Raw genomic sequence first — 22,563 nt, 5'->3', positions numbered from 1 at the left:
ACTCATAGGATGGAGTCGCTGGAGAAACAACAGTACAGATATGAGCTGCGTCAGGCCTGATTCGCTCTTGCTGGCAGTCAGTTCCCAATGAATGAAAGTGCAGTGCTGGCGGGGAAAACACAGCGGTAAGATCACCCTTCCCTGCCCTTAAAGGTAACCCCCCGCCTTCAAACTGGCCCCCACCAGTTCTGTGCACATCACTAGCTTTCAGTGATAGGGTGGTTTGGAGCCCTGCCTAAGTCCGTTTGGCACTCTGCATCCATCATGTGCTCTTTGAGGAGTGTCCTGGCCTGCAAACACACCTACCTCATTTAACTTTTCCTTTATTTGAGGGCGGATTAAGCAATTAAAGAGGCCAGACTTAAGAACTAGGATGCTTCCAGGAAGTCCAGAAGGGCATGGAGGTACTGTAGTAACTGTCCCCAGCAACTGGTAGGCAGTGAGTGTGGCATACCGCTAATGTCTCTCTCACTACACAGGGCATACTGTAGTCTCCAAGCATCATTGTAATATTATAAAAAGCTGTCTGGAAGTTTCAGAGATCATTTATTTCTGGGGTTAAAACATGCAACACATGTTCTTGACTGAGCTACACTCTATGTACTACGGAAGAGTTTCTTAACCTTGGGCCCCCAGATGTTGTTGGACTACAACTCTCATCATTCCCAGACATGGCCTTTGTGGCTGAGGATGATGGGAGTTGTAGTCCAACAACATCTGGGTGCCCAAGATTTAAAAACCCTGTACTAAGGATACAAAATGTATTATATACAACTTAGGGCAGCGTTTTCAACCAGAGGCACTTGAACCCCTGGAGGTACTTTGAAGCCTCATAGGGGACATCCAGGACCTTCCTATTTCTCTGACTCATTTGCATGCTACATGTTGGCACCTTTGCCGGAAGGGGAAAGGGAGGTGTGTCAGCCTCCACAGGGATGGAAATGCTGGGGCTACGCTCAGTGTTAGCATCGCCCTTGCTGCTGAGCCTGTGAATCAGGCTGAGGGAGGGGTGGACTGAACCTGAGCAGAAGGGTGCCTCCCATCATCTGAGTGGGTGGGCAGGCAGACAGTCCCCGTTGTCACTGACCTCCCCACTCACTGTCCTCACTGCTCTGCTGTCTTCACCCACTACTCCGGCCACTGCACAACACAGCAATGTGATTATTCACCCAGAGGCAGCCGTTAGTGGGAGAAGTGGTGAGGAGAGCAAGTGGACAGCCAGGAGGACAACCGGGATGGAGAGCCCCCGCTTGGTTGCCTGCCCGGATGACAGGCAATGCATGCACACTCCATGTGGGCAAAGGGGTGGAGGTGCAGCAGTGTACCCCACAGGTTGCTGCTCTGGGCAGGCCAGCTCTGTTTTTGGCTTGCTGGGTGGCATGTGGCCCAGGCCATGGCCCTAGGCAACCTCCTAGTTTACATAGTGGATGAGCCAGCCCTGATTTTTCACCTTTTAGTGGAATTGTACAGTTTATTACACACACACACACACACACACACACAGAGTCAAGGCAGAACTAATGAGCCTACTTTCAGTGCAGCCTCCATCTTGGATCGCAGTGCGTGACATGTGACATCATCACAAACCATGCCGTTCAGGTGTCCTTGTGTGTCACTACAACTGTACCAAATTTGGTTCAAATTAGTTAGGTGGTTCACAATTTAGCCCACTTACGCCTCTAACATTCATGCATCCGCCATCTTGAATTGTGGTGGATGACATAATCACAAACTAGGGGTGTCCCTAAAACTGTACTCGATTTGGTTCATATTGGTCCAGGCTTTGTGAAGTTGATGGGGGGGACACCAAGCGCTTTTTTGGGGGGGGGTATGCTTCTCTTAGAATTTTCAGTGGCAAATAGGGAGTTCTTGAACTACAATGTAACCTTAGCTTCAGGAAGTGACCATCCAATGAGAATGGGCTTTTGGATGCACAGTAACACCGTTAAGGCTCGTTCCAATTCTTAAATTACGTGCTTCCATGATCCAGGGTGAATTCTGAATGAATCTCTTCCCACATTCTGAACAGCAGCTGATTTCCTGACTACTGAAGTAGGTGCACTACAAGTGTAGGAGGGGTCAATTTCCAACAACTTCCTCTTCACCAAGAAGTGCTTTGTCCCTGAGGTCTGCACAGCACTTGGGGACCTAACTTCTGGGTGGCACAGTGCAGGAGAAGGGGAAGTTGTAGAAAATTGCCCTCTCCCACACAAGTGTCTGCACTGTTACCAATTCCTCAGAAGCAGGTGCACTTTACACAAGTACAGTGAGGGAAATAAGTATTTGATCCCCTGCTGATTTTGTCTGTTTACCCTCTGACACAGAAATGACCAGGCTATAATTGGGATGGTAGGTTTATTGTAGCTGTGAGAGACGGAATAATAACAAACAAACCCTCAAAAGCCCAGTGCCCAAAAGTCAGCGATGGATTTGCATTGTAGTGAGGGAAATAAGTATTCGATCCCTTCACAAAAGATGTCTTAGTACTTGGTGGCAAAACCCTTGTTGGCAATCACAGAGGTCAAACGTTTCTTGTAGTTGGCCACCAGGTTTGCACACAACCCAGGAGGGATGTTGTCCCACTCCTCCTTGCAGATCCTCTCCAAGTCAGAAAGGTTTCGAGGCTGATGTTTGGCAACCCGAACCTTCAGCTCCCTCCACAGATTTTCTATGGGTTAAGGTCTGGAGACTGGCTGGGCCACTCCAGGACCTTCATGTGCTTCTTCTTGAGCCACTCCTTTGTTGCCTTGGCTGTGTGTTTTGGGTGATTGTCATGCTGGAATACCCATCCACGACCCATTCTCAATGCACTGGCTGAGAGAAGGAGGTGCTCACCCAAGATCTGACGGTACATGGTCCCGTCCATTGTCCCTTCGACGCGGTGAAGGTGTCCTGTCCCCTTAGCAGAAAAACACCCCCAAAGCATAATGTGTCCACCTCCATGTTTGACGGTGGGGATGGTGTTCTTGGGCTCATAGGCAGCATTCCTCCTCCTCCACACACGGCGAGTTGAGTTGATGCCCAAAAGCTCGATTTTGGTCTCATCTGACCACAACACTTTCGCCCAGTTCTCCTCTGGATCATTCAGATGTGCATTGGCAAACTGCAGACAGGCCTGTACATGTGCTGCCTTGAGCAGGGGGACCTTGCGGGCACTGCAAGATTTCAGTCCTTCACGGCGTCGTGTGTTACCAATTGTTTTCTTGGTGACTATGGTTCCAGCTGCCCTGAGATCATTGACAAGTTCCCCCCGTGTAGTTCTGGGCTGCTTTGTCACCGTTCTCATGATCATTGCAACTCCACGAGGTGAGATCTTGCATGGAGCCCCAGACCGAGGGAGATTGACAGTTGTTTTGTGTTTCTTCCATTTGCGAGTTATTGTGCCAACTGTAGTCACCTTCTCACCAAGCTGCTTGGCGATAGTCTTGTAGCCCAGTCCAGCCTTGTGCAGGTCTACAACCTTGTCCCTGACATCCTTCGACAGCTCTTTGGTCTTGGGCATGGTGGTGAGTTTGGAAGCTGAATGATTGTTGCTTCTATGGACAGGTGTCTTTTATACAGGTACTGTAACAAGCTGGGATTAGGAGCACTCCCTTACAGAGGGTGTTCCTCATCTCAGCTCATTACCTGCATATAGTGAAAAGACACCTGGGAGCCTGAAATCTTGCTGGTTGATAGGGGATCGAATACTTATTTCCCTCACTACAATGCAAATCCATTGCTGACTTTTGGGCACTGGGCTTTTGAGGGTTTGTTTGTTGTTATTCTGTCTCTCACAGCTACAATAAACCTACCATCCCAATTATAGCCTGGTCATTTCTGTGTCAGAGGGCAAATGGACAAAATCAGCAGGGTATCAAATACTTATTTCCCTCACTGTAAATCAGGATAATCAGGATGTTAGCCACTGACATTTTATTTCCTTCTGTGAATTCTCTCAGGCATATATGAAGATTAGTCCTCTAAAAGAGATCCTCCTCGCAGTCTGAATGCTGAAACAGTTTCACATATGTATGGGTTTCTCTTACACACTGTTAAGAGTTGAGCTCTGTTTACAGCTCCCCCCACAAACTTACATTTTTATACCGCCCCATCCAAAGGCTCTGGGAGGTGCACAACAAGTAAAATGCGAAAAAAACAACCACCTTTTAAAACCAACAGATTAACAACAGTATAAAAGCAAATTTAAGACAGTTCAGAACCATTTAAAACCAATTAAATATACACTAGACAGTGTGGTGTAGTGGTTAGAGTGCCGGACTAGGACCGGGGAGACCCGAGTTCAAATCCCCATTCAGCCATGAAACTAGCTGGGTGATTCTGGGCCAGTCACTTCTCTCTCAGCCTAACCTACTTCACAGGGTTGTTGTGAAAGAGAAACTCAAGTATGTAGTACACCGCTCTGGGCTCCTTGGAGGAAGAGTGGGATATAAATGTAAAAATAAAATAATAATAATAATAAATAGAATTTAATTTGCTTAAATTGATTTTTCAATTTAAAATGATTTCTCTCTTGTGTGGATTCTGTGATGTTTTGTAAGGCTTGAACCACTAACAAAGCTTTCCCCACACTCCATGCATTTGAACGGTTTCTCTCCCGTGTGTATTCTTTGATGCACTGGAAGGGCTGAGAGGTGTCGGAAACATTTCCCACAGTCTGGGCACTGGTATGGTTTTTCTCCTGTGTGGACTCTTTGATGAGATTTAAACCCTTTGGCTGTAATCAAGATTTTCCCACATTTCTGGCATTTATATTTACCCTCTCCAGTGTGAATCTTGTGGTGTTGCCGAAGGCTGTAAGGATTGCTGAAGCTTCTCCCACATACTGAACAACTGTAAGATTTCTCTCCTGAATGTAATCTCTCATGACTAACCAAATGTGCTCTCCACCTGAAGCTCTTCCCACAATGTGAGCATTTGAATGGTTTCTCTCGTGTATGGACTCTTTTATGTAAAATAAGGTATTATTTTTCGTAGAAACTCAACTCACACTCTGAACATGCATAAGGCTTATCTCCTGTATGGATTCTCTCATGTCGAAAAATTTCATGTTTTGTCACAAAGCCTTTTCCGCAGTCTAAACATTTGTACGGTTTCTCTCCTGTGTGACTTCGCTCATGTATAACCAAGTTTGACCTCCGATCAAAGCTTTTCTCACAGTAGGTGCAGTGAAGTGGTTTCTCACCTGTGTGTTTTCTCTCATGGCATTCAAGGGCTGAGCTTTGGCTGAAACTTTTCCCACAGTCTGAACATGTATATTTATGTATCCTCAAATGACTGATAAGGCACCATTTCTGACTTAAGCATTTGCCGCACTCTGGGCATTTATATGGCTTTTCTCCTTTATGTGCTCTCTTATGCTTTATTAAGTTTGAGCTGCACCTGAATTTTTTCTCACAGTTTGGGCACTCGTAGGGTTTCTCACCTGTGTGGATTCTTCTGTGCAACTTTAAGTCTGAACTGTTTCTGAAACTTTTCTCACAGTCTGAACATTTATGCGGTTTCTCTCCTCCATGAATTTTCTTGTGCCTAGTAAAGTTTGAAACATAATTGAAGCTTTTCCCACAATCTAAGCATTTATAGGGCTTTTCTCCTGTATGGATTCTCTCATGAGCAATCAGTGCATCTCTCTCTCCAAAGCATTTCCCACAGTATAAGCATTTAAAGAGTTTCTCTCCAGAATGGATTTTCTTGTGCCTAATAAGAAGTCCACTGGAACGGAACTTTTTTCCACACACTGGGCATGCATATGGTTTCTCTCCAGTGTGGGTCCACATGTGCTGTTGAAGGTCTTTGTTCCATGGGAAGCTTTTTCCACAATCTGAACACTGGTAGGGTTTCTCACCAGTGTGGATCTTCTGATGCGCATTCAGGTTGGACGTGCAACTGAAGCTTTTCCCGCAGACTGAACATGCACATGGCTTCTCTCCCATGTGGGATCTTATGTGTACAATAAGGGGACCATTATAACGGAAGGTTTTCCCACAGTCATGGCATTTAAATGGTTTCGCTCTTGATTGATTTCTCTTGTGGGTTTCAGGGGAAGAGTTTCTTGCCTGTTCTACACATAACTTTTGTGTTTCAGTCCTACGACTCCTCTCTTGAACTTTTGTTTCACAGAGGTCTTTGTTGCTTTCCTTACAAGAAATGGCTTTCTTCAGCTGATCTTTTATTTGGTGCTTCCCTGGCCCACATTGAGCCCTAGAGCTTTCTCCTGCCTCCTTACACTGGGAAGTTCTCTCTCTGGATCTTTTCATTTCTCTTGGTTTTACCAGTGGAGAACTTCCTGTTTGAAGAGGTTTCTCCTCCTTCCTCACCTTCTCATCACCTGCCGATAAAAACAGAAAAAACGAGTAAGTCATGGCTCCTTCCTTTAAGTAGGGGTTTGGAGCACATGTCTAGGGGCCATTTCGATGAACAACCCTCACACACAACTGAAGGACACCTCGACAGCACGTCCTTACTGGGCACATTCTCAGAGCATCCCCCCCCCCGCCCTCTATGTGTGCTTGGGCCATGTTCATGTAAATTGGCTCACTGTCTATTTTATGCTTAAGATCATTGCACAGAACGTAATTATTTTCTTTTTAAAAGTTGTTTTTGCATTGAAACTGTCCTTTTATTCTTTATACGTCAAATGAAATTGCTTGATGTAATTAAAGTCATTGAGTCATCTTTCCCCTCACTCCATTCCAGTGCACAAGCAACAGTTAGTCAAAAGATCCCTATTGCATTCTGGGGAATTAGCTGCCATAAAATGGCCACTAGTTTAGATGGCTTTAACAAATTCATGTTCAGTGGCTTTAGACAAATTCATGCTAGAAAAGTGATGATTGCATCAGAGTTTATTCCAGGTCTGCACAACATATGGCCTGTGGGCTGAGGCTTTTTTTCTTGGCCTGTGGGGCCATTCTGCTCCCCCCCCCGCCCCAAACCTCCTTGTATTTTTTTAAAAAATCCTTTCAATTTTTGCCACCGCACGGCCAAGGGATAGCTGCCAGGGGGTGAGCCACGAGCAGTCCTTCTCCCTGCTACCCTGGCGGTGGCAGCTGCGACAATCTTTCCACTGCGCAGGTGCGCCTCGTAGTTGGGAAGAGATGCTAGGCCAAATGGCAAGCCTTGTGTTGCTCTGGGAGTGGGAGCCACTGCCTCTGGGGGGCGAAGGACTACTGTTGGGGTCTTTCCCCCAGCTAATCTGGGTAAGGCAGGCTCCTGCCCCCCGTAAGATACTTGCCAATTAACAGGAGACAAGAGGGAGATCCTTTTCAGTTCCTTTATTCAGCTGAGCAAAGCAACCGGGCGGCTCACTCTGTGCACGCAGGCAGGGTGTGGCGCGCCCACAGAGGGGCCACATACATTCTTATACCCCTGAGTAAACAAATTCATACAGTTGCCCCTTCCCATATAAGGCTATTCCTCCCCCCACCGCAAGGTGACTTTATTGGCTGTTTCAAGCTTGCTCTGTTTTCCTATACATTATCATATACATTTCATAGATTCGCCCCTTTGCAAGGGCCCCAACCTTTCCTTCCTTTCCTTGCGGTTTTCAGGCTGAAGCAATAGCATCTGTCAGCAACCGACTGTTCGCCTATGGTTTGTACAGACAACCCTGTCTTGTGACCTACATAGTTCAGGCTCAGCCCCATGGCCTGCTTTTGTTGCACTAAACTATTCTAAAGTTTCACGCAAGCATGGTTACAGAAGCATAATGGCGTAGGTTAGGCTAACCAAATATGCAGAACCCTTCACTACTGCTGGCTCAACACACACACACACCTGGCAGCCATCCCTCGACCACGCTGCGGCAGAAATGTAAAATAAAAAGCACAGAGGTTTGGCAGGATGGGGTGGCTTCTCTCATAACACCTGCAGCCTGTCTCTCTCTCTCTGCCTCCTGCCCCATCCTTTCCCTCTTTCTTTCCCCCTCTCCATTCTCTCTCTCTCTCTCTCGCACGCGCGAAGTCTCCTGCCCCATCCTTTCCTTCTCTCTCCCCCCGCCCCAGCTTCCTGCCCCATCCTTTCCCTCATTCTTCCCCACCCCTCAGCACTTGGGCTGTGGAATGCACTCCTGGCAGAAATCTTAATCTGAGTTCATTGCTGGCCTTCAGGAGAGCCCTTAAAACCAATCTGTTTGGCCTGGCCTTACAGGGTTTTTAATTTGTTGTAAATTGTTTTTAACTGCTGTAAGTGTTTGGCCTGGTTCTCCAGGGTTTTTAACTGTTTAAATGTTTTAACTTTTAATTAGTTTAATGCTGTTTTTATAGTTTTGATTTTAATTATCAATTGATTTTAATTGTTTTTACTTTGATGTAAACCATCCTGAGCCATTTTTTTGAAGGGCGGTATATAAATCGAACTAACAGACAAACAAACTGTACAAACAAATAAGACTTTTGCTCCATCACATTCCCCACTCATATCGATTTTTAGTCATCCCACATTTCCTGATATTGATATGCCATCTTGAGTAATAAGAGCCATGAGTTTACAAAACTCATACTCAATACCTGGAGATGGTCTAGTGAGTACACCTTATCAGTGGTATGAGCATGACTCAAACATTTGAACAATTGCCAGGAACATTCCAATCAAGATACCGTCCTTGGTGCACTTCTGTCTATCCTCCCTTCTCCAGGTGGTTAGCTAAGGAGTATGTTTTAATTAAACATTCTCTCTGCCTTGCTGTACTAAGTTGTACAAGGCACAACACATAATACAGGAATGAAGGTGAATACAAGGTCTCTAGTGAAAAAGAAGATCACAAGGTTACAAAGTCTGTAATGAAACCCTTTGTGTGTATAAGTACAAGGAATCTACAAAATCCTATATGCACACAGAGAACAGTGGACCACACCACTAACCCTATGCCCTATATTCCATGGTGACACTACAATGCATGAATATGCTTTTGCCACTAGGTGTCAATAATGTGCCTATCACTTTAGAAATTTTCACTGTTTTTTAAACTGAAAATTTTGTCCAAGACTTTTTAAGACTTGGACAAGACTTAAATGTTTTTAAGTCTTGTCCCATCGATCTCTTAATTATAACTGAAATATCCAGCCCTAAAAGCTAGATCCTTGATCAATATTTCAAGGATTGATTTGCAAAGACAGACCAGCCCAGTGTCACGAATTTAGATCCTTATTCTAAGGATCTGTTCAATTCCAGTGAATGTAGTCCACGTTTTTCAGCTTTGAGGTCATACATTGTTGACACAAAGTACCTCTCAGATGCTGTGTTCTCAGCCACTTTGCATATGCTCTAGAGCACCTCAGAGCCAAAGGAACTGAACACTACCCCCTGGGAACTCTCTGGTCCTTTAGCAAGATATAGCAATTAATTGGCAGAGACCTGAGAAAAACACAGACACAAAACTGTCTTTTAAATGTTTACTTAACTAATAGAAGCTTTTACAAAGAAATAATAGCTGACAGGTGGTGTCTATGTGTGTTGCCTTAATAATGAGCAATGACTAATATATAAAAACGACTAGTATATAAAGACTATATTAAAACTACCTTAATAATGAGCAATGACTAATATATAAAAACTACAATGACTAATATATAAAATATATCTTAACCTTATAAGGAACATAGGAACATAGGAAACTGCCATATATTTAGTCAGACCATTGGTCTATCTAGCTCAGTAGTGTCTTCACAGACTGGCAGCGGCTTCTCCAAGGTTGCAGGCAGGAATCTCTCTCAGCCCTATCTTGGAGAAGCCAGGGAGGGAACTTGGAACCTTCTGCTCTTCCCAGAGCGGCTCCATCCCTTAAAGGGAATATCTTACCAGTGCTCACACATGTAGTCTCCCATTCATATGCAACCAGGGTGGACCCTGCTTAGTTGAGGGGACAAGTCATGCTTGCTACCACAAGACCAGCTCTCCTCTGGAAAAGGAAGAAGGTGGGGGAAAGGTGGGGAGAGATAGAGAGATTTGGGTTAGGGGAGGGAGTGGAGCCAAGTTTTTCTTATTACCAGGCTAAGCTTGAGGCTGGTCTTGCTGGAAGCGGAAAATGGGCCACGGGTATTGGAACTTTTGAGAGTGCAGACCCAGAAAACCACAGGATCAGGTACAGGGTAAAATCTCTACTCTGAACTCTGCCCTTCAGCAGAGCCCACAAACAGAGATTCCCCAGTGCAAAATGAGGCCTAGCTTCCCCACCGTCTCTTTTTGGACCCACACTCCAAAGTGCCCATCCTAAAGAGTCAGAAATCAAAGCGCAAAAGCTCCTCTCTTTCCGAAAACTCTGTCTCTCCTTTTAGCCATTTCACTCATGCTGTTTGAAAAATTGCTCCTGCCCCTCCCTTTGGAAAAGCCTTTCACACAAAACTTTACCTTATCACTGCAAAAGGTCTTATCACTGCAAAAAGTATTGCTTCTGCCAGCTTCATACAGCCTCTATTGTCTTTTCTTGCAACGAAGACATCATGAATTTTGCTATCTCTGAGTCTCTCTCTGGGTAACTAAAGTACAGCAATTGTTGCAGCTCCAAAGATGAGAGATGTGGGGGTGGGGAGGGGGCAGGGGTAAGGAAAATCAAGAGATGCAAAATAACCTTATTTATTTATCAAATTTACAATCAAATCTAAATTTTCAATGTTACATAAACCTTGCCAGTTAGGGTTATAATATAGATATGCATTGATTAGCATGATTATTGCAGAACTCAGGCCCCAAATGGCCTTAGTTTTAGTATAGTATCTTGATCACAGTTTCAGAAGCTTCTCGGTCAACATTTCTTTGAGAACAGCACAGCCACAACATTCCCAGAGAAGTCTCTCCGTCAGCATAAGCACCCCATTCTCAGAGACAAAAGTTCAAAGTTCAGAGCTCCCCAAAGACTCTCCTGCTCATGAACAGGTCTGGTATCCATCTTAGGTGGGGGTCTGACTGTCCCTGATACAGATTTAAGCGGAGCCAAACTCACAGACTACATCATGGCCAATAGTCTGAGATGATGAGAGCTGTAGTCAGTTATCTGCAGGAGGGCTGAAATTGTGCAGCCGTGCTCTACAACCATCCCTGTAAACCAGTGTGCGATCCTGAAACACACATGAAGCAAGTAAAAAGAAAAGTGCTTCTGAGGCACACAGAATGTTTCCCCCTCGCCACATACAAGGAGCCCGTGGTCCTCTGCCCTTAAGAGGAAGAGCTTCCAGATCAAAGATCTCAACTCTTATGCTCAGAAGTTCCAACACTTTTTCTTTCCTAGATTCAGCCTTGTCCAAGCACCATCACCTTAAAATATATGGCTCTTTGGTGCTTTCCTTGGTGCTCTTGTGTGCTTGTGAGAGAAGAATGCTACAGCGTGGGGGCATCTTGCTTAGAGAAGGACCGTCCTTCAGCTGTGGGGTACATCAGTCACTCTTACTTACTTGGTCAGGTCACAGATCAGATCTGAAACTATATTCTATTGCCCATTGTTCACACAGGCAGGAGTTCTCAAACTAGGGTCCTCAGATGTTGTTGGACTACAGCTCCCATCATCCCCAACTAGGGGTGTAGTTACCATTAAACACAGTGGGACTGCTAGGGTTGCCATGTCCCTCGGAATGTAGGGTAGCCCCCGGATTTTGGCTCCTCCACCCAGCTGCTAAATTCCACCCAGATTTACATGAATTTCAAATGTGCTGCCCGGATTTAACGCTAGATCCGAAAGTATAAAAATCTGCCAAATAAATAGACAGCCCCCCGCATCTGAAGTCAGATGCGGGGGGCATTATTTTGGTCCCAAAAGGGTCCTGGTCTCGCTGCTAATGCAGCAGAGCCGGATCGATCTCCCTCCCAAATGGGGTGGCAGGGCCCCGTTTAGAAGAGAGATCGGCTCGCGCTGGATTGGCAGCGCGGCCAGAACGGCTCTCCCTGCCTTTAAGGCAGGGAGAGTTGCTCCAGCCCACACTGCCCAATGCAACGCAGGCCGCTCTCCCTTCCCAATGGGGCCATGTGGCCCCATTTGGGAGGGAGACCACGTCTCCGCATCTGACGTCAGACACGGGGGACTGGGCTGGGGGGGGGGCACAGTGGCAGCCACACACGGGCCACCTCCCGACGCTGTTGGCTCTGCCCTCTTCAGACGAGTCCTCCTGCTCATGTAAGTGTGAGCAGCGGGGTACCATATGCCCCACAGCTCATGCTTACAGCAGGCCTATTAGTGGGCGAGTGGCTTCCTCTCCCTTCGCCCTGCTGCACATGGCCACAGTGGGGCATTTTTTATCACGTCCGAAGCAGCAGGCCACAGAGAAAGGTAAAAGAAAGCGGGAAGCGAAGCGAAAAGACGTCCACGCCACTTCTCCTGAGCAGTGGGTTAGCAGCAACCCGCCCCTCGCCTTTACCTCCGGAAGGGGAGACAGCGCGGTAGAATGAAGAGATCCTTAGCCAGGAGCTCCTTCCGCCCAGCCAGCTAGCCAAGGATCTGGGAAGAATTCCACCCCTGCTCCTTGATAAGTCTGTGTATATAGCAGGAGGAGGAGGAGGCGGAGGCATGAGGGCGAACTTGTTGCTGAACGACAACTCTCAGCTTCCCCAGCCACGTTCAATTGTAGCTGGGGAGGGTGGGAGTTTTGGTTAAACCACAACTGGAGCCTCGGGCGTTTGCTCCCTCCTGGATTAGCCCCTGCTGCCGCCTGTCACTCAGAAAGCCAGATGTGCTGCTTTGCTTCTCCTTACCTTGCTTGCTTATCATCAGCACCCATTGAGGACCGTACAAGACTTGCAAGAGGGTCACACAGGTAGTAAAGAGTTACTGCTCCGTTGTCTGCCAGGCTCTCAAGAGTTCTGTCATTTCTGGTATGTGGTTCTCCCCGCCCCGGGGGCTTTCCGGAGGGTAACTTCCACCTGCAGCAACGAACAACTTAACTCTTCAGTGCCCAGCTGTGCTTTTTGATGCTCTCTGCCAGAATGGTACTGCATTCTCTTCACTGGGTGCTGAACTAGGTGGGGAAGGCTGCACTAGTGCCCACACACACACACACACACACACACATTCATTACTGTAATAATTTTATACAGTCCTCCCCTCTATTTATTTTCTTGTTTGAAGAGAAAAGCATCCAGCACACTGTGTGTGTGTGTATACATTTTGGAATGGCAGTATATAAAATAAATAAATAAATAAATAATACCACTCCAAACTCCCTTTTGCAATTCCCGGCTATTTACAGATGCATTATTGCAATACATATCATGACAAAATCACATACATGATTAAACTATTAGATTCTACATTCTCCTGTAGAATCTACTCATTTAATATTTGATGTGACTTTATTATTTGATATGTGTTAGGAGCACTGACTGCCCCACCACCACCATTGCCCTCCTGAACAGCCACTTAACACTAAGCTGGGAACTTGCAGAAAAAATGTAATAATATAGCAGCAACTAAAAGAGTTGGATATGGGGCATCCCTGTGTGGATTGCCTGAGAGAGAGAGAAAGAATATGAGTGCTATGGAATCATAAAAAATCCCTTCTCTACCCAGTTAGCCAAATAGCTGTCACCTTAAGACTCACCAGCAGCCATCTCAGGACTTCATACATGACTGAAAGAATGTGTATGTGACAAAAGGAGAGTGAGGCAGTGAAGGAAGAAACTAGAACATGCAGAATCAGGGGGAAAACAGAATAGCTGCAACAGGAGGGGAAGTTTGTTAGGTGTGCAAAGGTCACATCTAATGTGTCTTCTTTCTCATGCTTATGAGCCTGAACAAGTGTAGCTTGTATGGGTTGTTGAACAGTGGAGGACAGGGAGAGGGCCCTGTCTCTTTGCTCATCTCAACCCTTACAATTGCTTGATTTAATAAAGAATCTCTGACACTGAGTGAACCAAACAAAATGAAGATGAGTAGTAGTAGTGCTTAGTGAGGAGATGTCTAACTATTCTTGCCCAGCCATTTTTGCGATTAAATCTAACTCACTCTCTAAATCTGCTATTAGTTCCACATCAGAAAAAATACAGCCACAATACAGGCACTTTTATTTTGATTCAGGGAGCTAGCAGCAGCTAAGTAGGACAAATTTAAATTATGGGAACAGCATGGGGGTGGGGGGAGGGTGTAAATAACCCCCAGCACTGCTGCTCTCATTTTAATTGAGCCACTATGCTTCTGTCTGCTTTATTGTTGCTGCTGCTTTAATACCCGTTTCGGCCCCAACAATGTGGGTTTTTATTTTATATACTAGTAATTTTAAGCCCGTTATAATAACGGGCACTAGGGTTTTTTTCTTTATTCCTTCTTCCTTTCTCTTGTCCTTTTTCTTTTTTCTTTTTCTTTCTGTTTGTCTTCCTTTCTTTCCTTTCCTTCCTTTTCTTGCTCTTCTTTTCCCTCTCTAATGGGCGTGCTCTGTGGGGGGCGGTTCCCCCCCCCACTTTGTTCTTTACTTCTATCTCTCCTGTTTTCCCTTCCTCCCTCTTTGTTTTCCCCCTTCTCTCTCCTCTCTTATTCCTTTTTTATTTCTTTTATTTTATCTATTGTTCTGTCTCCCTTCCTCAGTCCTTGTTTTCTGTCTCTTTGTCTGTCTGTCTCTTTCTCTCTCTTTCTTTCTGTCTTTTCCTTCCTCCACTCTTTTTTTAATTTACCCTTCCCTCTCCCGTACTCTCTTCTTTCCTTGCTTTGCCCCCACTCTGAAAAAGTCCCGAAGACGCCTATGTGACCGTGCACCCCACAGCTTGCTGTGAGCGGAGTCTCTCCCTAAGGAAGCGGCTTGCTCTCACTGCGCTTCTGCCTGAAGGCAGCGTGGCTCGGCTGCCACTGGTGTAGGCCTGAACCAGACCGAAGCCATGTTACCTTTGATATATTCTGTCTGTGTAAGGGGGGCCTAGGGGATTCCTTATAAGGAGTTGATTTTCTGTACCAAGGAGGACCAGGAGAAACTAGATAAGGGGTGATGAGGTATTCACCTAAAAGAGTACATGCGCAGAAGTTAGCTGGAAATTCACTGAAAGTCCAGACAAAGGAAAGGGGCAGTATCTCCTAGGTTATAAATATGTCATGCTTGTAAATGAACGGCGTCTTGGACTTGAGCGAGAGCTATCCATGACCGTTGCTACTATAGAGCAAATAAAGCCTTTTATAATCCTTCTCGGCTGGTGAAGTGTATTGGCTACTGACCCAGAAAAGAACCTCTCTTTGTTGGGGTACAACACCACGAAACTGAAAGCAGCGGTGAGGACTGGAGCGTCTAGCCGGGGCACAGACTGCTTCCTCGCTGCAACTCAGCAGCACCGCCAGTTGCTCCTGCCATTTCAGCGGCCCTTTAAAGGGGCAGGGCCCAGTCACAGCAGCAGTAAAAGTTTACTCTGCGTTACAGAGCTGCTGGCTGAGGCCGCTCCAGTCCCTGCGGCGACGCTGTTCTCCTGGGAACAAAGCGGAGGTGGGAGTGTGCACACATGACGGCTACTCCGGCAGGCCGCCTTTGCAATCTCCAACTCAGCTTGCTCTGGGGGTAGGAAGAGGCGACAGGGGCGCCTCGTCGTTGGCCCGGGCACCTGCTGAGGGATCGGGCAGCTGGGAGGGCGGGCAAGGGCCCCAAGGGCCGCCACCTTGGCAGGCTTCCCCTGCCGCCTCTTCCTCCCGACCGGCTTCGGTGGCGCAGCTAGGCCTCGGCCATGGCTCCGCCGCCGCCTTGGCCGCGCCGCGTCCTCCCCGCTCCTCCAGTTTCCCCCGCTGCCTCTTCCCTGGTTTGGGGGGGCTTCCCCGGCTTCTTCGTGACGGCCGCTTCTGGCTGCCCAACATGGCCGCCTGGTGTCGGCGGTCGTGTCTCCCTTGAGCTGTTCTGGGCCTGCGCTTTGCGCAGGCCCAGAACAGCCCAGGGAGACACGGACGCAGACACCAACGTTCCAAAGGCACGGACACTCACTTAGCCTTTTATTATATAGGATTATAGCTGTTTATAGTACTTTCTATCATATTTTAACTGAACACTTTGGCTGACATACCACGTAAAGGTACATCAGCCCATAAATGTGTACACGCAAGCGATGCAAATTATATCACACAAAAGTAAGTCCATTGGGAACAATGGATTTACTCTTGTGTAACATCATTTGTGCAAATTGCATAACTTACACAACTTGTGTGCATGCAATATTATTGGGCTGATGTACCCTCATGCAGTATGTCAGCCCTTGTTGAACAGCTGTTGCTGAGTTCTTTTGGTTCCAAAAACAATGGTTTCATCTGTATTTATTTTTTTACCTCCGTGACACCATCATAGGATCTCGTGTGTCTTATTTTCTGTCCTTATGCCTTTCCTAAATTTTCTGTGTGTGTGTGTATTTAATTGCTTTGGTTATTTTTAATAATTAATTTTAATGCAACAATTAATGCACTGAAAACCAACCTCAGCAAAGGCCAGTTCAGACATTATGCTGTACAAGTGCACAGATATCTGTGCACACATGCATGTGTTTGTGTGAATGACTGTACCTGTGTTCATTTTTAAGATGAACATAGATACAAACCCTTCAAATGCATGCTGCAGAGAGGAAGTGTACTTCTGTACCTGCATTGAACATAACAGGTGTATAGATCTGCATACAGATCTATACTTGTGTACACTGTACACATGTGTGAGTGCTGAACATAACATGTGAATGGGCCTCAGGTCATGATTGAATCTAGTCTACTAGGGTATTCATCCAGAAGCAGCTGGCAAGGGCAGAAGAGATGGTGAGGAGAGCAAGTGGGCAGCCAGGCAGGCAGCAGGGATGGGGAGCACCCACTTGGTCACCTGCCTGGATGACAGGTGGTGCATGCACGCTCCAGTGGGGCAGGGGGTGCCTGTATGGGCAAAGTGGGTGGAGGTGCAGCTCACAGGTTGCTGCTCTGGGAAGGCCAGCCCTGTTTTTGGCTTGCTGGGTAGCATGTGACCCAGGCCATGGGTGCCCCTCCCTACTCAGCACCCTAGGCAACCACCTAGTTTACATAGTGAATGAGCCAGCCCTGAATTTTCACCTTTTAGTGGAATTGTCCAGTTCATGGGATGTGGGGGAGAAACATTCACTTCATGGAGGAACTAATGAGCCTACTTTCCATGCAGCCGCTATCTTGGGTCACAGTGCATGAGCCCATTGGGGACAGGGAACCATTTAATTTAATTAATTTATTTAAATCTATGTAAACTACTTTGGGAACATTTGTTGAAAAGTGGTATATAGATATACGTCATATTCATAACATCATCACAAACCATGCTGTTCAGGTTTCACTCACAACAACTGTACCAAATTTGGTTCATGGCCAACATAATGTGTGAATGGGCCTCAGGTCATGATTGGCTCTGGTCCACTGGAGTATTTGAGTTGTACAGTCCTGGTGTAAACCAACAATAAAATAGCAGTGCCTTTGATCATGTACAGAGTACGCCTCTCTCACCATTAAGGAGTTCCTTCATGGTGAGAGAGAAGCACTCCGTACATGTTTAAAGGCCCTACCACTGTTTGGCATAGCAAGAATTGGGAGCTGAGTCTCAAACTTAGAAGGTGTGGAGGGAGTGTGCTTTCAGGAAGCTTAAGGGAGCTCATCTTTACTTTTGTCCCGGCCGGGGCTCACTCCAATCTTGCTATGCCCCTGAGTAGTGCAATTATAATGCGTTAGTATGTAGAAAAGTACTTGCAAAACTCTTTCCTAAAACTTTTCAGAACCAGAGTATGTGTTTTATTATGAAAAACAGGTGTTGCACGTAAGAAGCAAATTGAGAAATGGGGAACGGGGAGTTGTAAATGCACACAGAAATTAAGAAAGGAAATATAGAACAGTAGCGAATGAACTGTAGACCTTGTTAGAGGGATGTAATATAACCCTAATCAAGGCTCCCACTGGTTCTTAATTCCTGTGAGGGGTGGGAATGTTTTTCCTAGGCCCTGCCCCTTTTTAATTTTCCTGGTCGCTTTACTTTAAATTTGATCTCTTCAAAATTACACAAGTGTTATAGATTTCCTGACATTATTTAAGGACAAGCAGGATACAAACAATAACAGAAATATATACAGTTGCTAATTAACTTGTGATATTAAAGAGAAGACATATAAGGACAATAATAATAATATTCATATTAATAATAGAGGGAGTACCAGGACTAAATGGGAGATAATACAGAAGTGCACATTAAAATTACAAGCATTCCATCATAGACTCTTATAAACACTGGGTTAATGCAGTGATGACTCCCCGCTTCAGGCTATTCACACAGTCAGCCAAGCACAGGCTTGGGCAGTCTAGCCTGCTGGGAGTTATCCACACATGGCTTCATGGCACGGGTTACTGGAAGAGCGAATCTGCTTCACAGCACATTCAGAGCTGTTTAATTTGCGGCATTAAATGTACCGTTTGCATTTCCTCGGCTCCTCTCTGCATTCCCTGCAGATCTTTCTTTGTATGTGTTCTCACAGCTTGCTCCAGGTTTTTTCTCCCACCAATCACATCCCAGAGGAGGCAGTGCGAGATGCCTCCTTTCGTTATTACTTTTTTTAAAAAAAAATTTGACAGCCAGCCGGTGTTCCGTAAGACTGACTAGTCAAAACAACAGAATGATTAACCTGAACCGGCCGAATCTGACCCCAATCTTTGCTGATTTTTAAAAAATAATTTGCCTTTGTGACTGCCTTCATCACCTCATGCCCCTTCCCAGACCATTTAAGAGGCCATGGAAGTTTCAAGGAGAAATCATTGCTTTCTCTCTGTGACGGAGAAAAAATGCAGCCTCATGGAATCAGCTCAGCCACAAAAGGCTCAGGTTACATCAAACCTGTAGTCTCCATTGGTAAGCTTCCAGCAACATCTGCTTATGTAAAACCTATGTTCCTACATTTTGCATTCCCATCTGCGCTTGTGTTTAACTCAGGAATTTCTCTCCCCCGCCCCACTTCTGGACTCCCTCCACAGAATTTCACCAATCTGCCACAACCCCTTCCCCGCCCCCAGTACTCGCAATTGCAAATCACTCAAAGAGCAGACCATACCAAACACAGCTGTCAAACTTCCCTTCATGCTGACACTTGGCATTCCGGAAATCCATCCAGCAAACATTTAAAAACAAAAACACAAAAGTGCGAGTTTGGGGGGAAAAGTCAAATTACTGGCAAAGGCTCTTACACACATCACAGATAAGCATCGGGGCATACTAGAAGCCTTGGGGTTTTTTCCCAAAAGCTGCTGAACAGAGAGGATTTTTTAATGCCAGACATAATTCAGAGTCGTGTCTGAACTTGTCCCGCAGTCAGAGGCGTAACTAGGGAAAACGGCGCCCGGGGCAAGCACTGAAATGGCGCCCCCCCACTGCGCCCCCCCATCGCCCCCCCAACATACTACATTATACTTAAGTTTTTCCTCACAAGCGCCCGCCGCCGCCGCCAAGCCAGGCCACTGACTGGCCGCCAGGCGCCAGCAAAGCAATGGGGGGGGGCGCAGGCGGTGCGGAAAGGACCGCTCGTGGGGAAGGGGGCACCGACGCGCTCCCTTGACTGCTGCAGCGCTGCTGCACTGAGCAGGAAACATTTGTATTAACAAAAATTTAATTTTTTTTTAAAAAAAAAATTGGTCATGGCGGTGCCCCCCATGTGACCAGAAAAGATGGCGCCCGGGGCACCTGCCCCCCCTATAGTTACGCCTCTGCCTGCAGTGACTTTGGGGAAAGTAGCTCCGTTTGTTGGTCCTAAATTTCCTGGCAATCAATTTCATGGGATGACCCCTAGTTCTATTGTTATGTGAGAGGAAGAAGAATTTCTCTCTATCCGCATTCACACAATGCATGATTTTATAGACCTCTATCATGTCTCCCCGCAGTTGTCTTTTTTCTAAACTAAATAGCCCCATGTCTTGTAGCCTTGCCTCATAAGAAAGGTGCTCTAGGCCCCTGATCATCTTGGCTGCCCTCTTCTGTACCTTTTCCAGTTCTACAATGTCCTTTTTTAGATGTGGTGACCAGAATTGTATGCAGTACTCCAGGTGTGGTTGCACCATAGTTTTTTATAAGGACATTAGAATATTAGTAGTTTTATTTTCAACCCTCTTCCTAATGATCCCTAGCATGGAATTGGCCTTTTCCACAGCTGCTGCACATTGAATCGACACTTTCAACGAGCTGTCCATCACGACCCTAAGATCCCTCTCCTGGTCAGTCACCGACAGCTCAGATCCCATCAACGTATACTTGGTTGGAGTTTTTTGTCCCAATGTGCATCACTTTACACTTGCCAACACTGAACCCCATTTGCCATTTTGTTGCCCACTGCCCCAGTTTGGAAAGATCCTTTTGGAGCTCCTCACAATCCATTTTGGATTTCACTAGCTGAAAGAGTTTGGTATCATCTGCAAATCTGGCCACCTCACTGCTTACCCCTACTTCTAGATCATTTATGAATAAATTAAAAAGCACTGGTCCAAGTACAGATCCTTACGGGACCCCACTTCTTACTTTCCTCCATTGTGAAAACTCTCCATTTATCCCTACCCTTTGTTTCCTGTCCTTCAACCAGTTAGCAATCCACACATGAACCTGTCCCTTTATCCTATGCCTGTTAGGTTTTCTCAGGAGTCTTGCATGAGGAACTTTGTTGAAAGCTTTTTGGAAGTCCAGGTATACTATACCAACTGGATCACCTTTATCCACACACTTGTTGACACTGTCAAAGAACTCCGAAGGGTTTATGAGGCAAGATTTACCTTTGCAGAAGCCATGCTGGTTCTCTCCCAGTAGGGCCTGTTCTATGTGCTTTACATTTTTATCCTTGAGGATGCTTTCCATCAATTTGCCTGGAACTGATGTTAAGCTAACTGGCCTGTAATTTCCTGGATCGCCCCTGGATCCCTTTTTGAAAATGGGTGTTACATTTGCTACTTTCCAGTCCTCCGGTACAGAGCCTGATTGCAGGGCTAAGTTATATATTTTAGCAAGGAGGTCAGCAATTTCACATTTGAGTTCTTGGAGGACTCTTGGATGGATCCCAGCCAACCCTGGTGATTTGCTAGTTTTCAGTTTTTCCAGACAGTTTAGAACATTATCTCTTGTCACTTCTATCTGACTCAGTTCTTTAGCCTCCATCCCCGAAAAGCCTGGCTCAGGAACAGGTATAGGCTCAGTATCTTCTTCTGTGAAGACATACGCAAAGAACTCATTTAGCTTCTCTGCAACCTCCATATCCTCCTTAATAATCCCTTTCACTCCCTCATTGCCCAACTGCCTCCCTGTCAGATTTCCTGGATCTGATGTATTTAAAGAAGTTTTTGTTATTCCCCTTGATGCTTTTAGCTAAATGTTCCTCAAACTCTCTTTTAGTTTCCTTTATTGTCACTTTGCATTTCTTTTGCCATAGTTTGTGTTCCTTTTTGTTCTCTTCATTTGGACAGGCCTTCCAATATCGGAAGGAAGTCTTCTTCCCTTTTATGGCTTTCTTGACTTTACCTGTTAGCCATGCTGGCATCTCCTGGACTTAGTGGTACTTTCCCTCCTTTTGGGTATACAAGCTAACTGGGCTTCTAGTACTGTGGTTTTGAGTAAACTCCATGCATTCTGGAGCAAAGTGACTCTCCTGATTTTCCCTTTCAGCTTTCTTTTCACCATACTCATTTTGGAGAAGTTTCCTCTTCTGAAATTCAAAGTGTCTGTGTTAAGATTTCCTTGGTGATTCTTTCACTGCATGTATACTGAATTTGATCACACGATGGTCACTGTTCCCTAAAGGGTCGATGACACTGACATCACACACCAGGTCTTGGGTACCACTCAGGATTAAGTCCAAGGTCGCCTTCTCTCTGGTTGGTTCCATGACCAACTGTTCTAGGGCACAGTCATTCAGCATATCTAGAAATCTGACCTCTTTGTCATGACCTGACTGTGAATTTACCCAGTCTATGTGTGGGTAATTGAAGTCACCCTTTATTACTGCCCTACCTCTCCTTGACGCCTCCCTGATTTCCTGCTGCAACTCTCAGTCACTGTCAGTGTTTTGATCCGGAGGGCGATAGCACGTCCCCAGTAGCACGTTCCCTTTCAGGCCTTGTATTGTCACCCACAGGATTTCTGTGGAGGATTCCGGTCCTCTTAGGTTTTCTACCTTGTTAGGTTCTATCCGTTTTTTAACATACAGTGCTACTCCACCTCCAAAGCGCCCCTCCCTGTCCTTTCCATAGAGTTTATATCCAGGGATAACAGTGTCCCCCTTGTTCTCACTGTTCAACCATGTTTCTGTTATGAAGGAAGGAAGACGACACAAAACTGCCTGTTGTACTGCCTTGGTAGCACTACTTTGGGGGCAGTCATGGCCATGGACACCTATACTTGCAAAAGAAAGTTCTTACTCTCATTTTCTTTACTCAGCTTTTGCACCTTGCTACTGCAGAGCTGTGCACAGTCACCAGGCCACCTCCTGTGCACCTGGGGGCGGGCAGCATGGCAATAGGGGCAGCAAGCATGCACGGTGCTACATGCTGACCATCCACAGGAGAGCACAAAGTAGGGGGCTTGGCCATTAGACAGAGTGGTAACCTGAAAAGCTTGTGCCAATTTGCAGGTAGATACTAAGAGCTTTGAGCCTAAGGTCAAGTGCCGTAAG

General features: G+C 46.0%; 1 protein-coding gene and 1 long non-coding RNA gene across 4 annotated transcripts in view; one reads left to right on the top strand and one right to left on the bottom strand.

Annotated features, from left to right (window-relative positions):
• LOC128343141 (uncharacterized) overlaps positions 1-22,563 on the top strand; it is a 57,261-nt gene that overhangs the window by 4,356 nt on the left and 30,342 nt on the right. The gene's annotated exons all lie outside the window — the stretch shown is intronic.
• On the bottom strand, positions 4,451-12,831 carry LOC128343087 (zinc finger protein OZF-like). 2 transcript variants are annotated; one of them, XM_053291594.1, is made up of 2 exons: positions 12,679-12,831; positions 4,451-6,328 (listed from the first exon to the last, which is right to left on the bottom strand). In XM_053291594.1, the coding sequence occupies exons 1-2, from the start codon at positions 12,692-12,694 to the stop codon at positions 4,965-4,967; spliced, it is 1,380 nt and encodes a 459-aa protein (XP_053147569.1). In that variant the 5' UTR covers positions 12,695-12,831; the 3' UTR covers positions 4,451-4,964. The 2 variants fall into 2 exon arrangements, with proteins under 2 accessions (XP_053147569.1, XP_053147568.1); XM_053291593.1 differs by lacking the exon at positions 12,679-12,831 and adding an exon at positions 12,345-12,499.

This window comes from Hemicordylus capensis, chromosome 2 (genome assembly GCF_027244095.1).
Source record: "Hemicordylus capensis ecotype Gifberg chromosome 2, rHemCap1.1.pri, whole genome shotgun sequence".
Lineage (NCBI taxonomy): Eukaryota > Metazoa > Chordata > Lepidosauria > Squamata > Cordylidae > Hemicordylus > Hemicordylus capensis.
The sequence above is the reverse complement of the archived record's forward strand: the minus strand, read 5'-3'. Positions and strand labels throughout refer to the sequence as shown.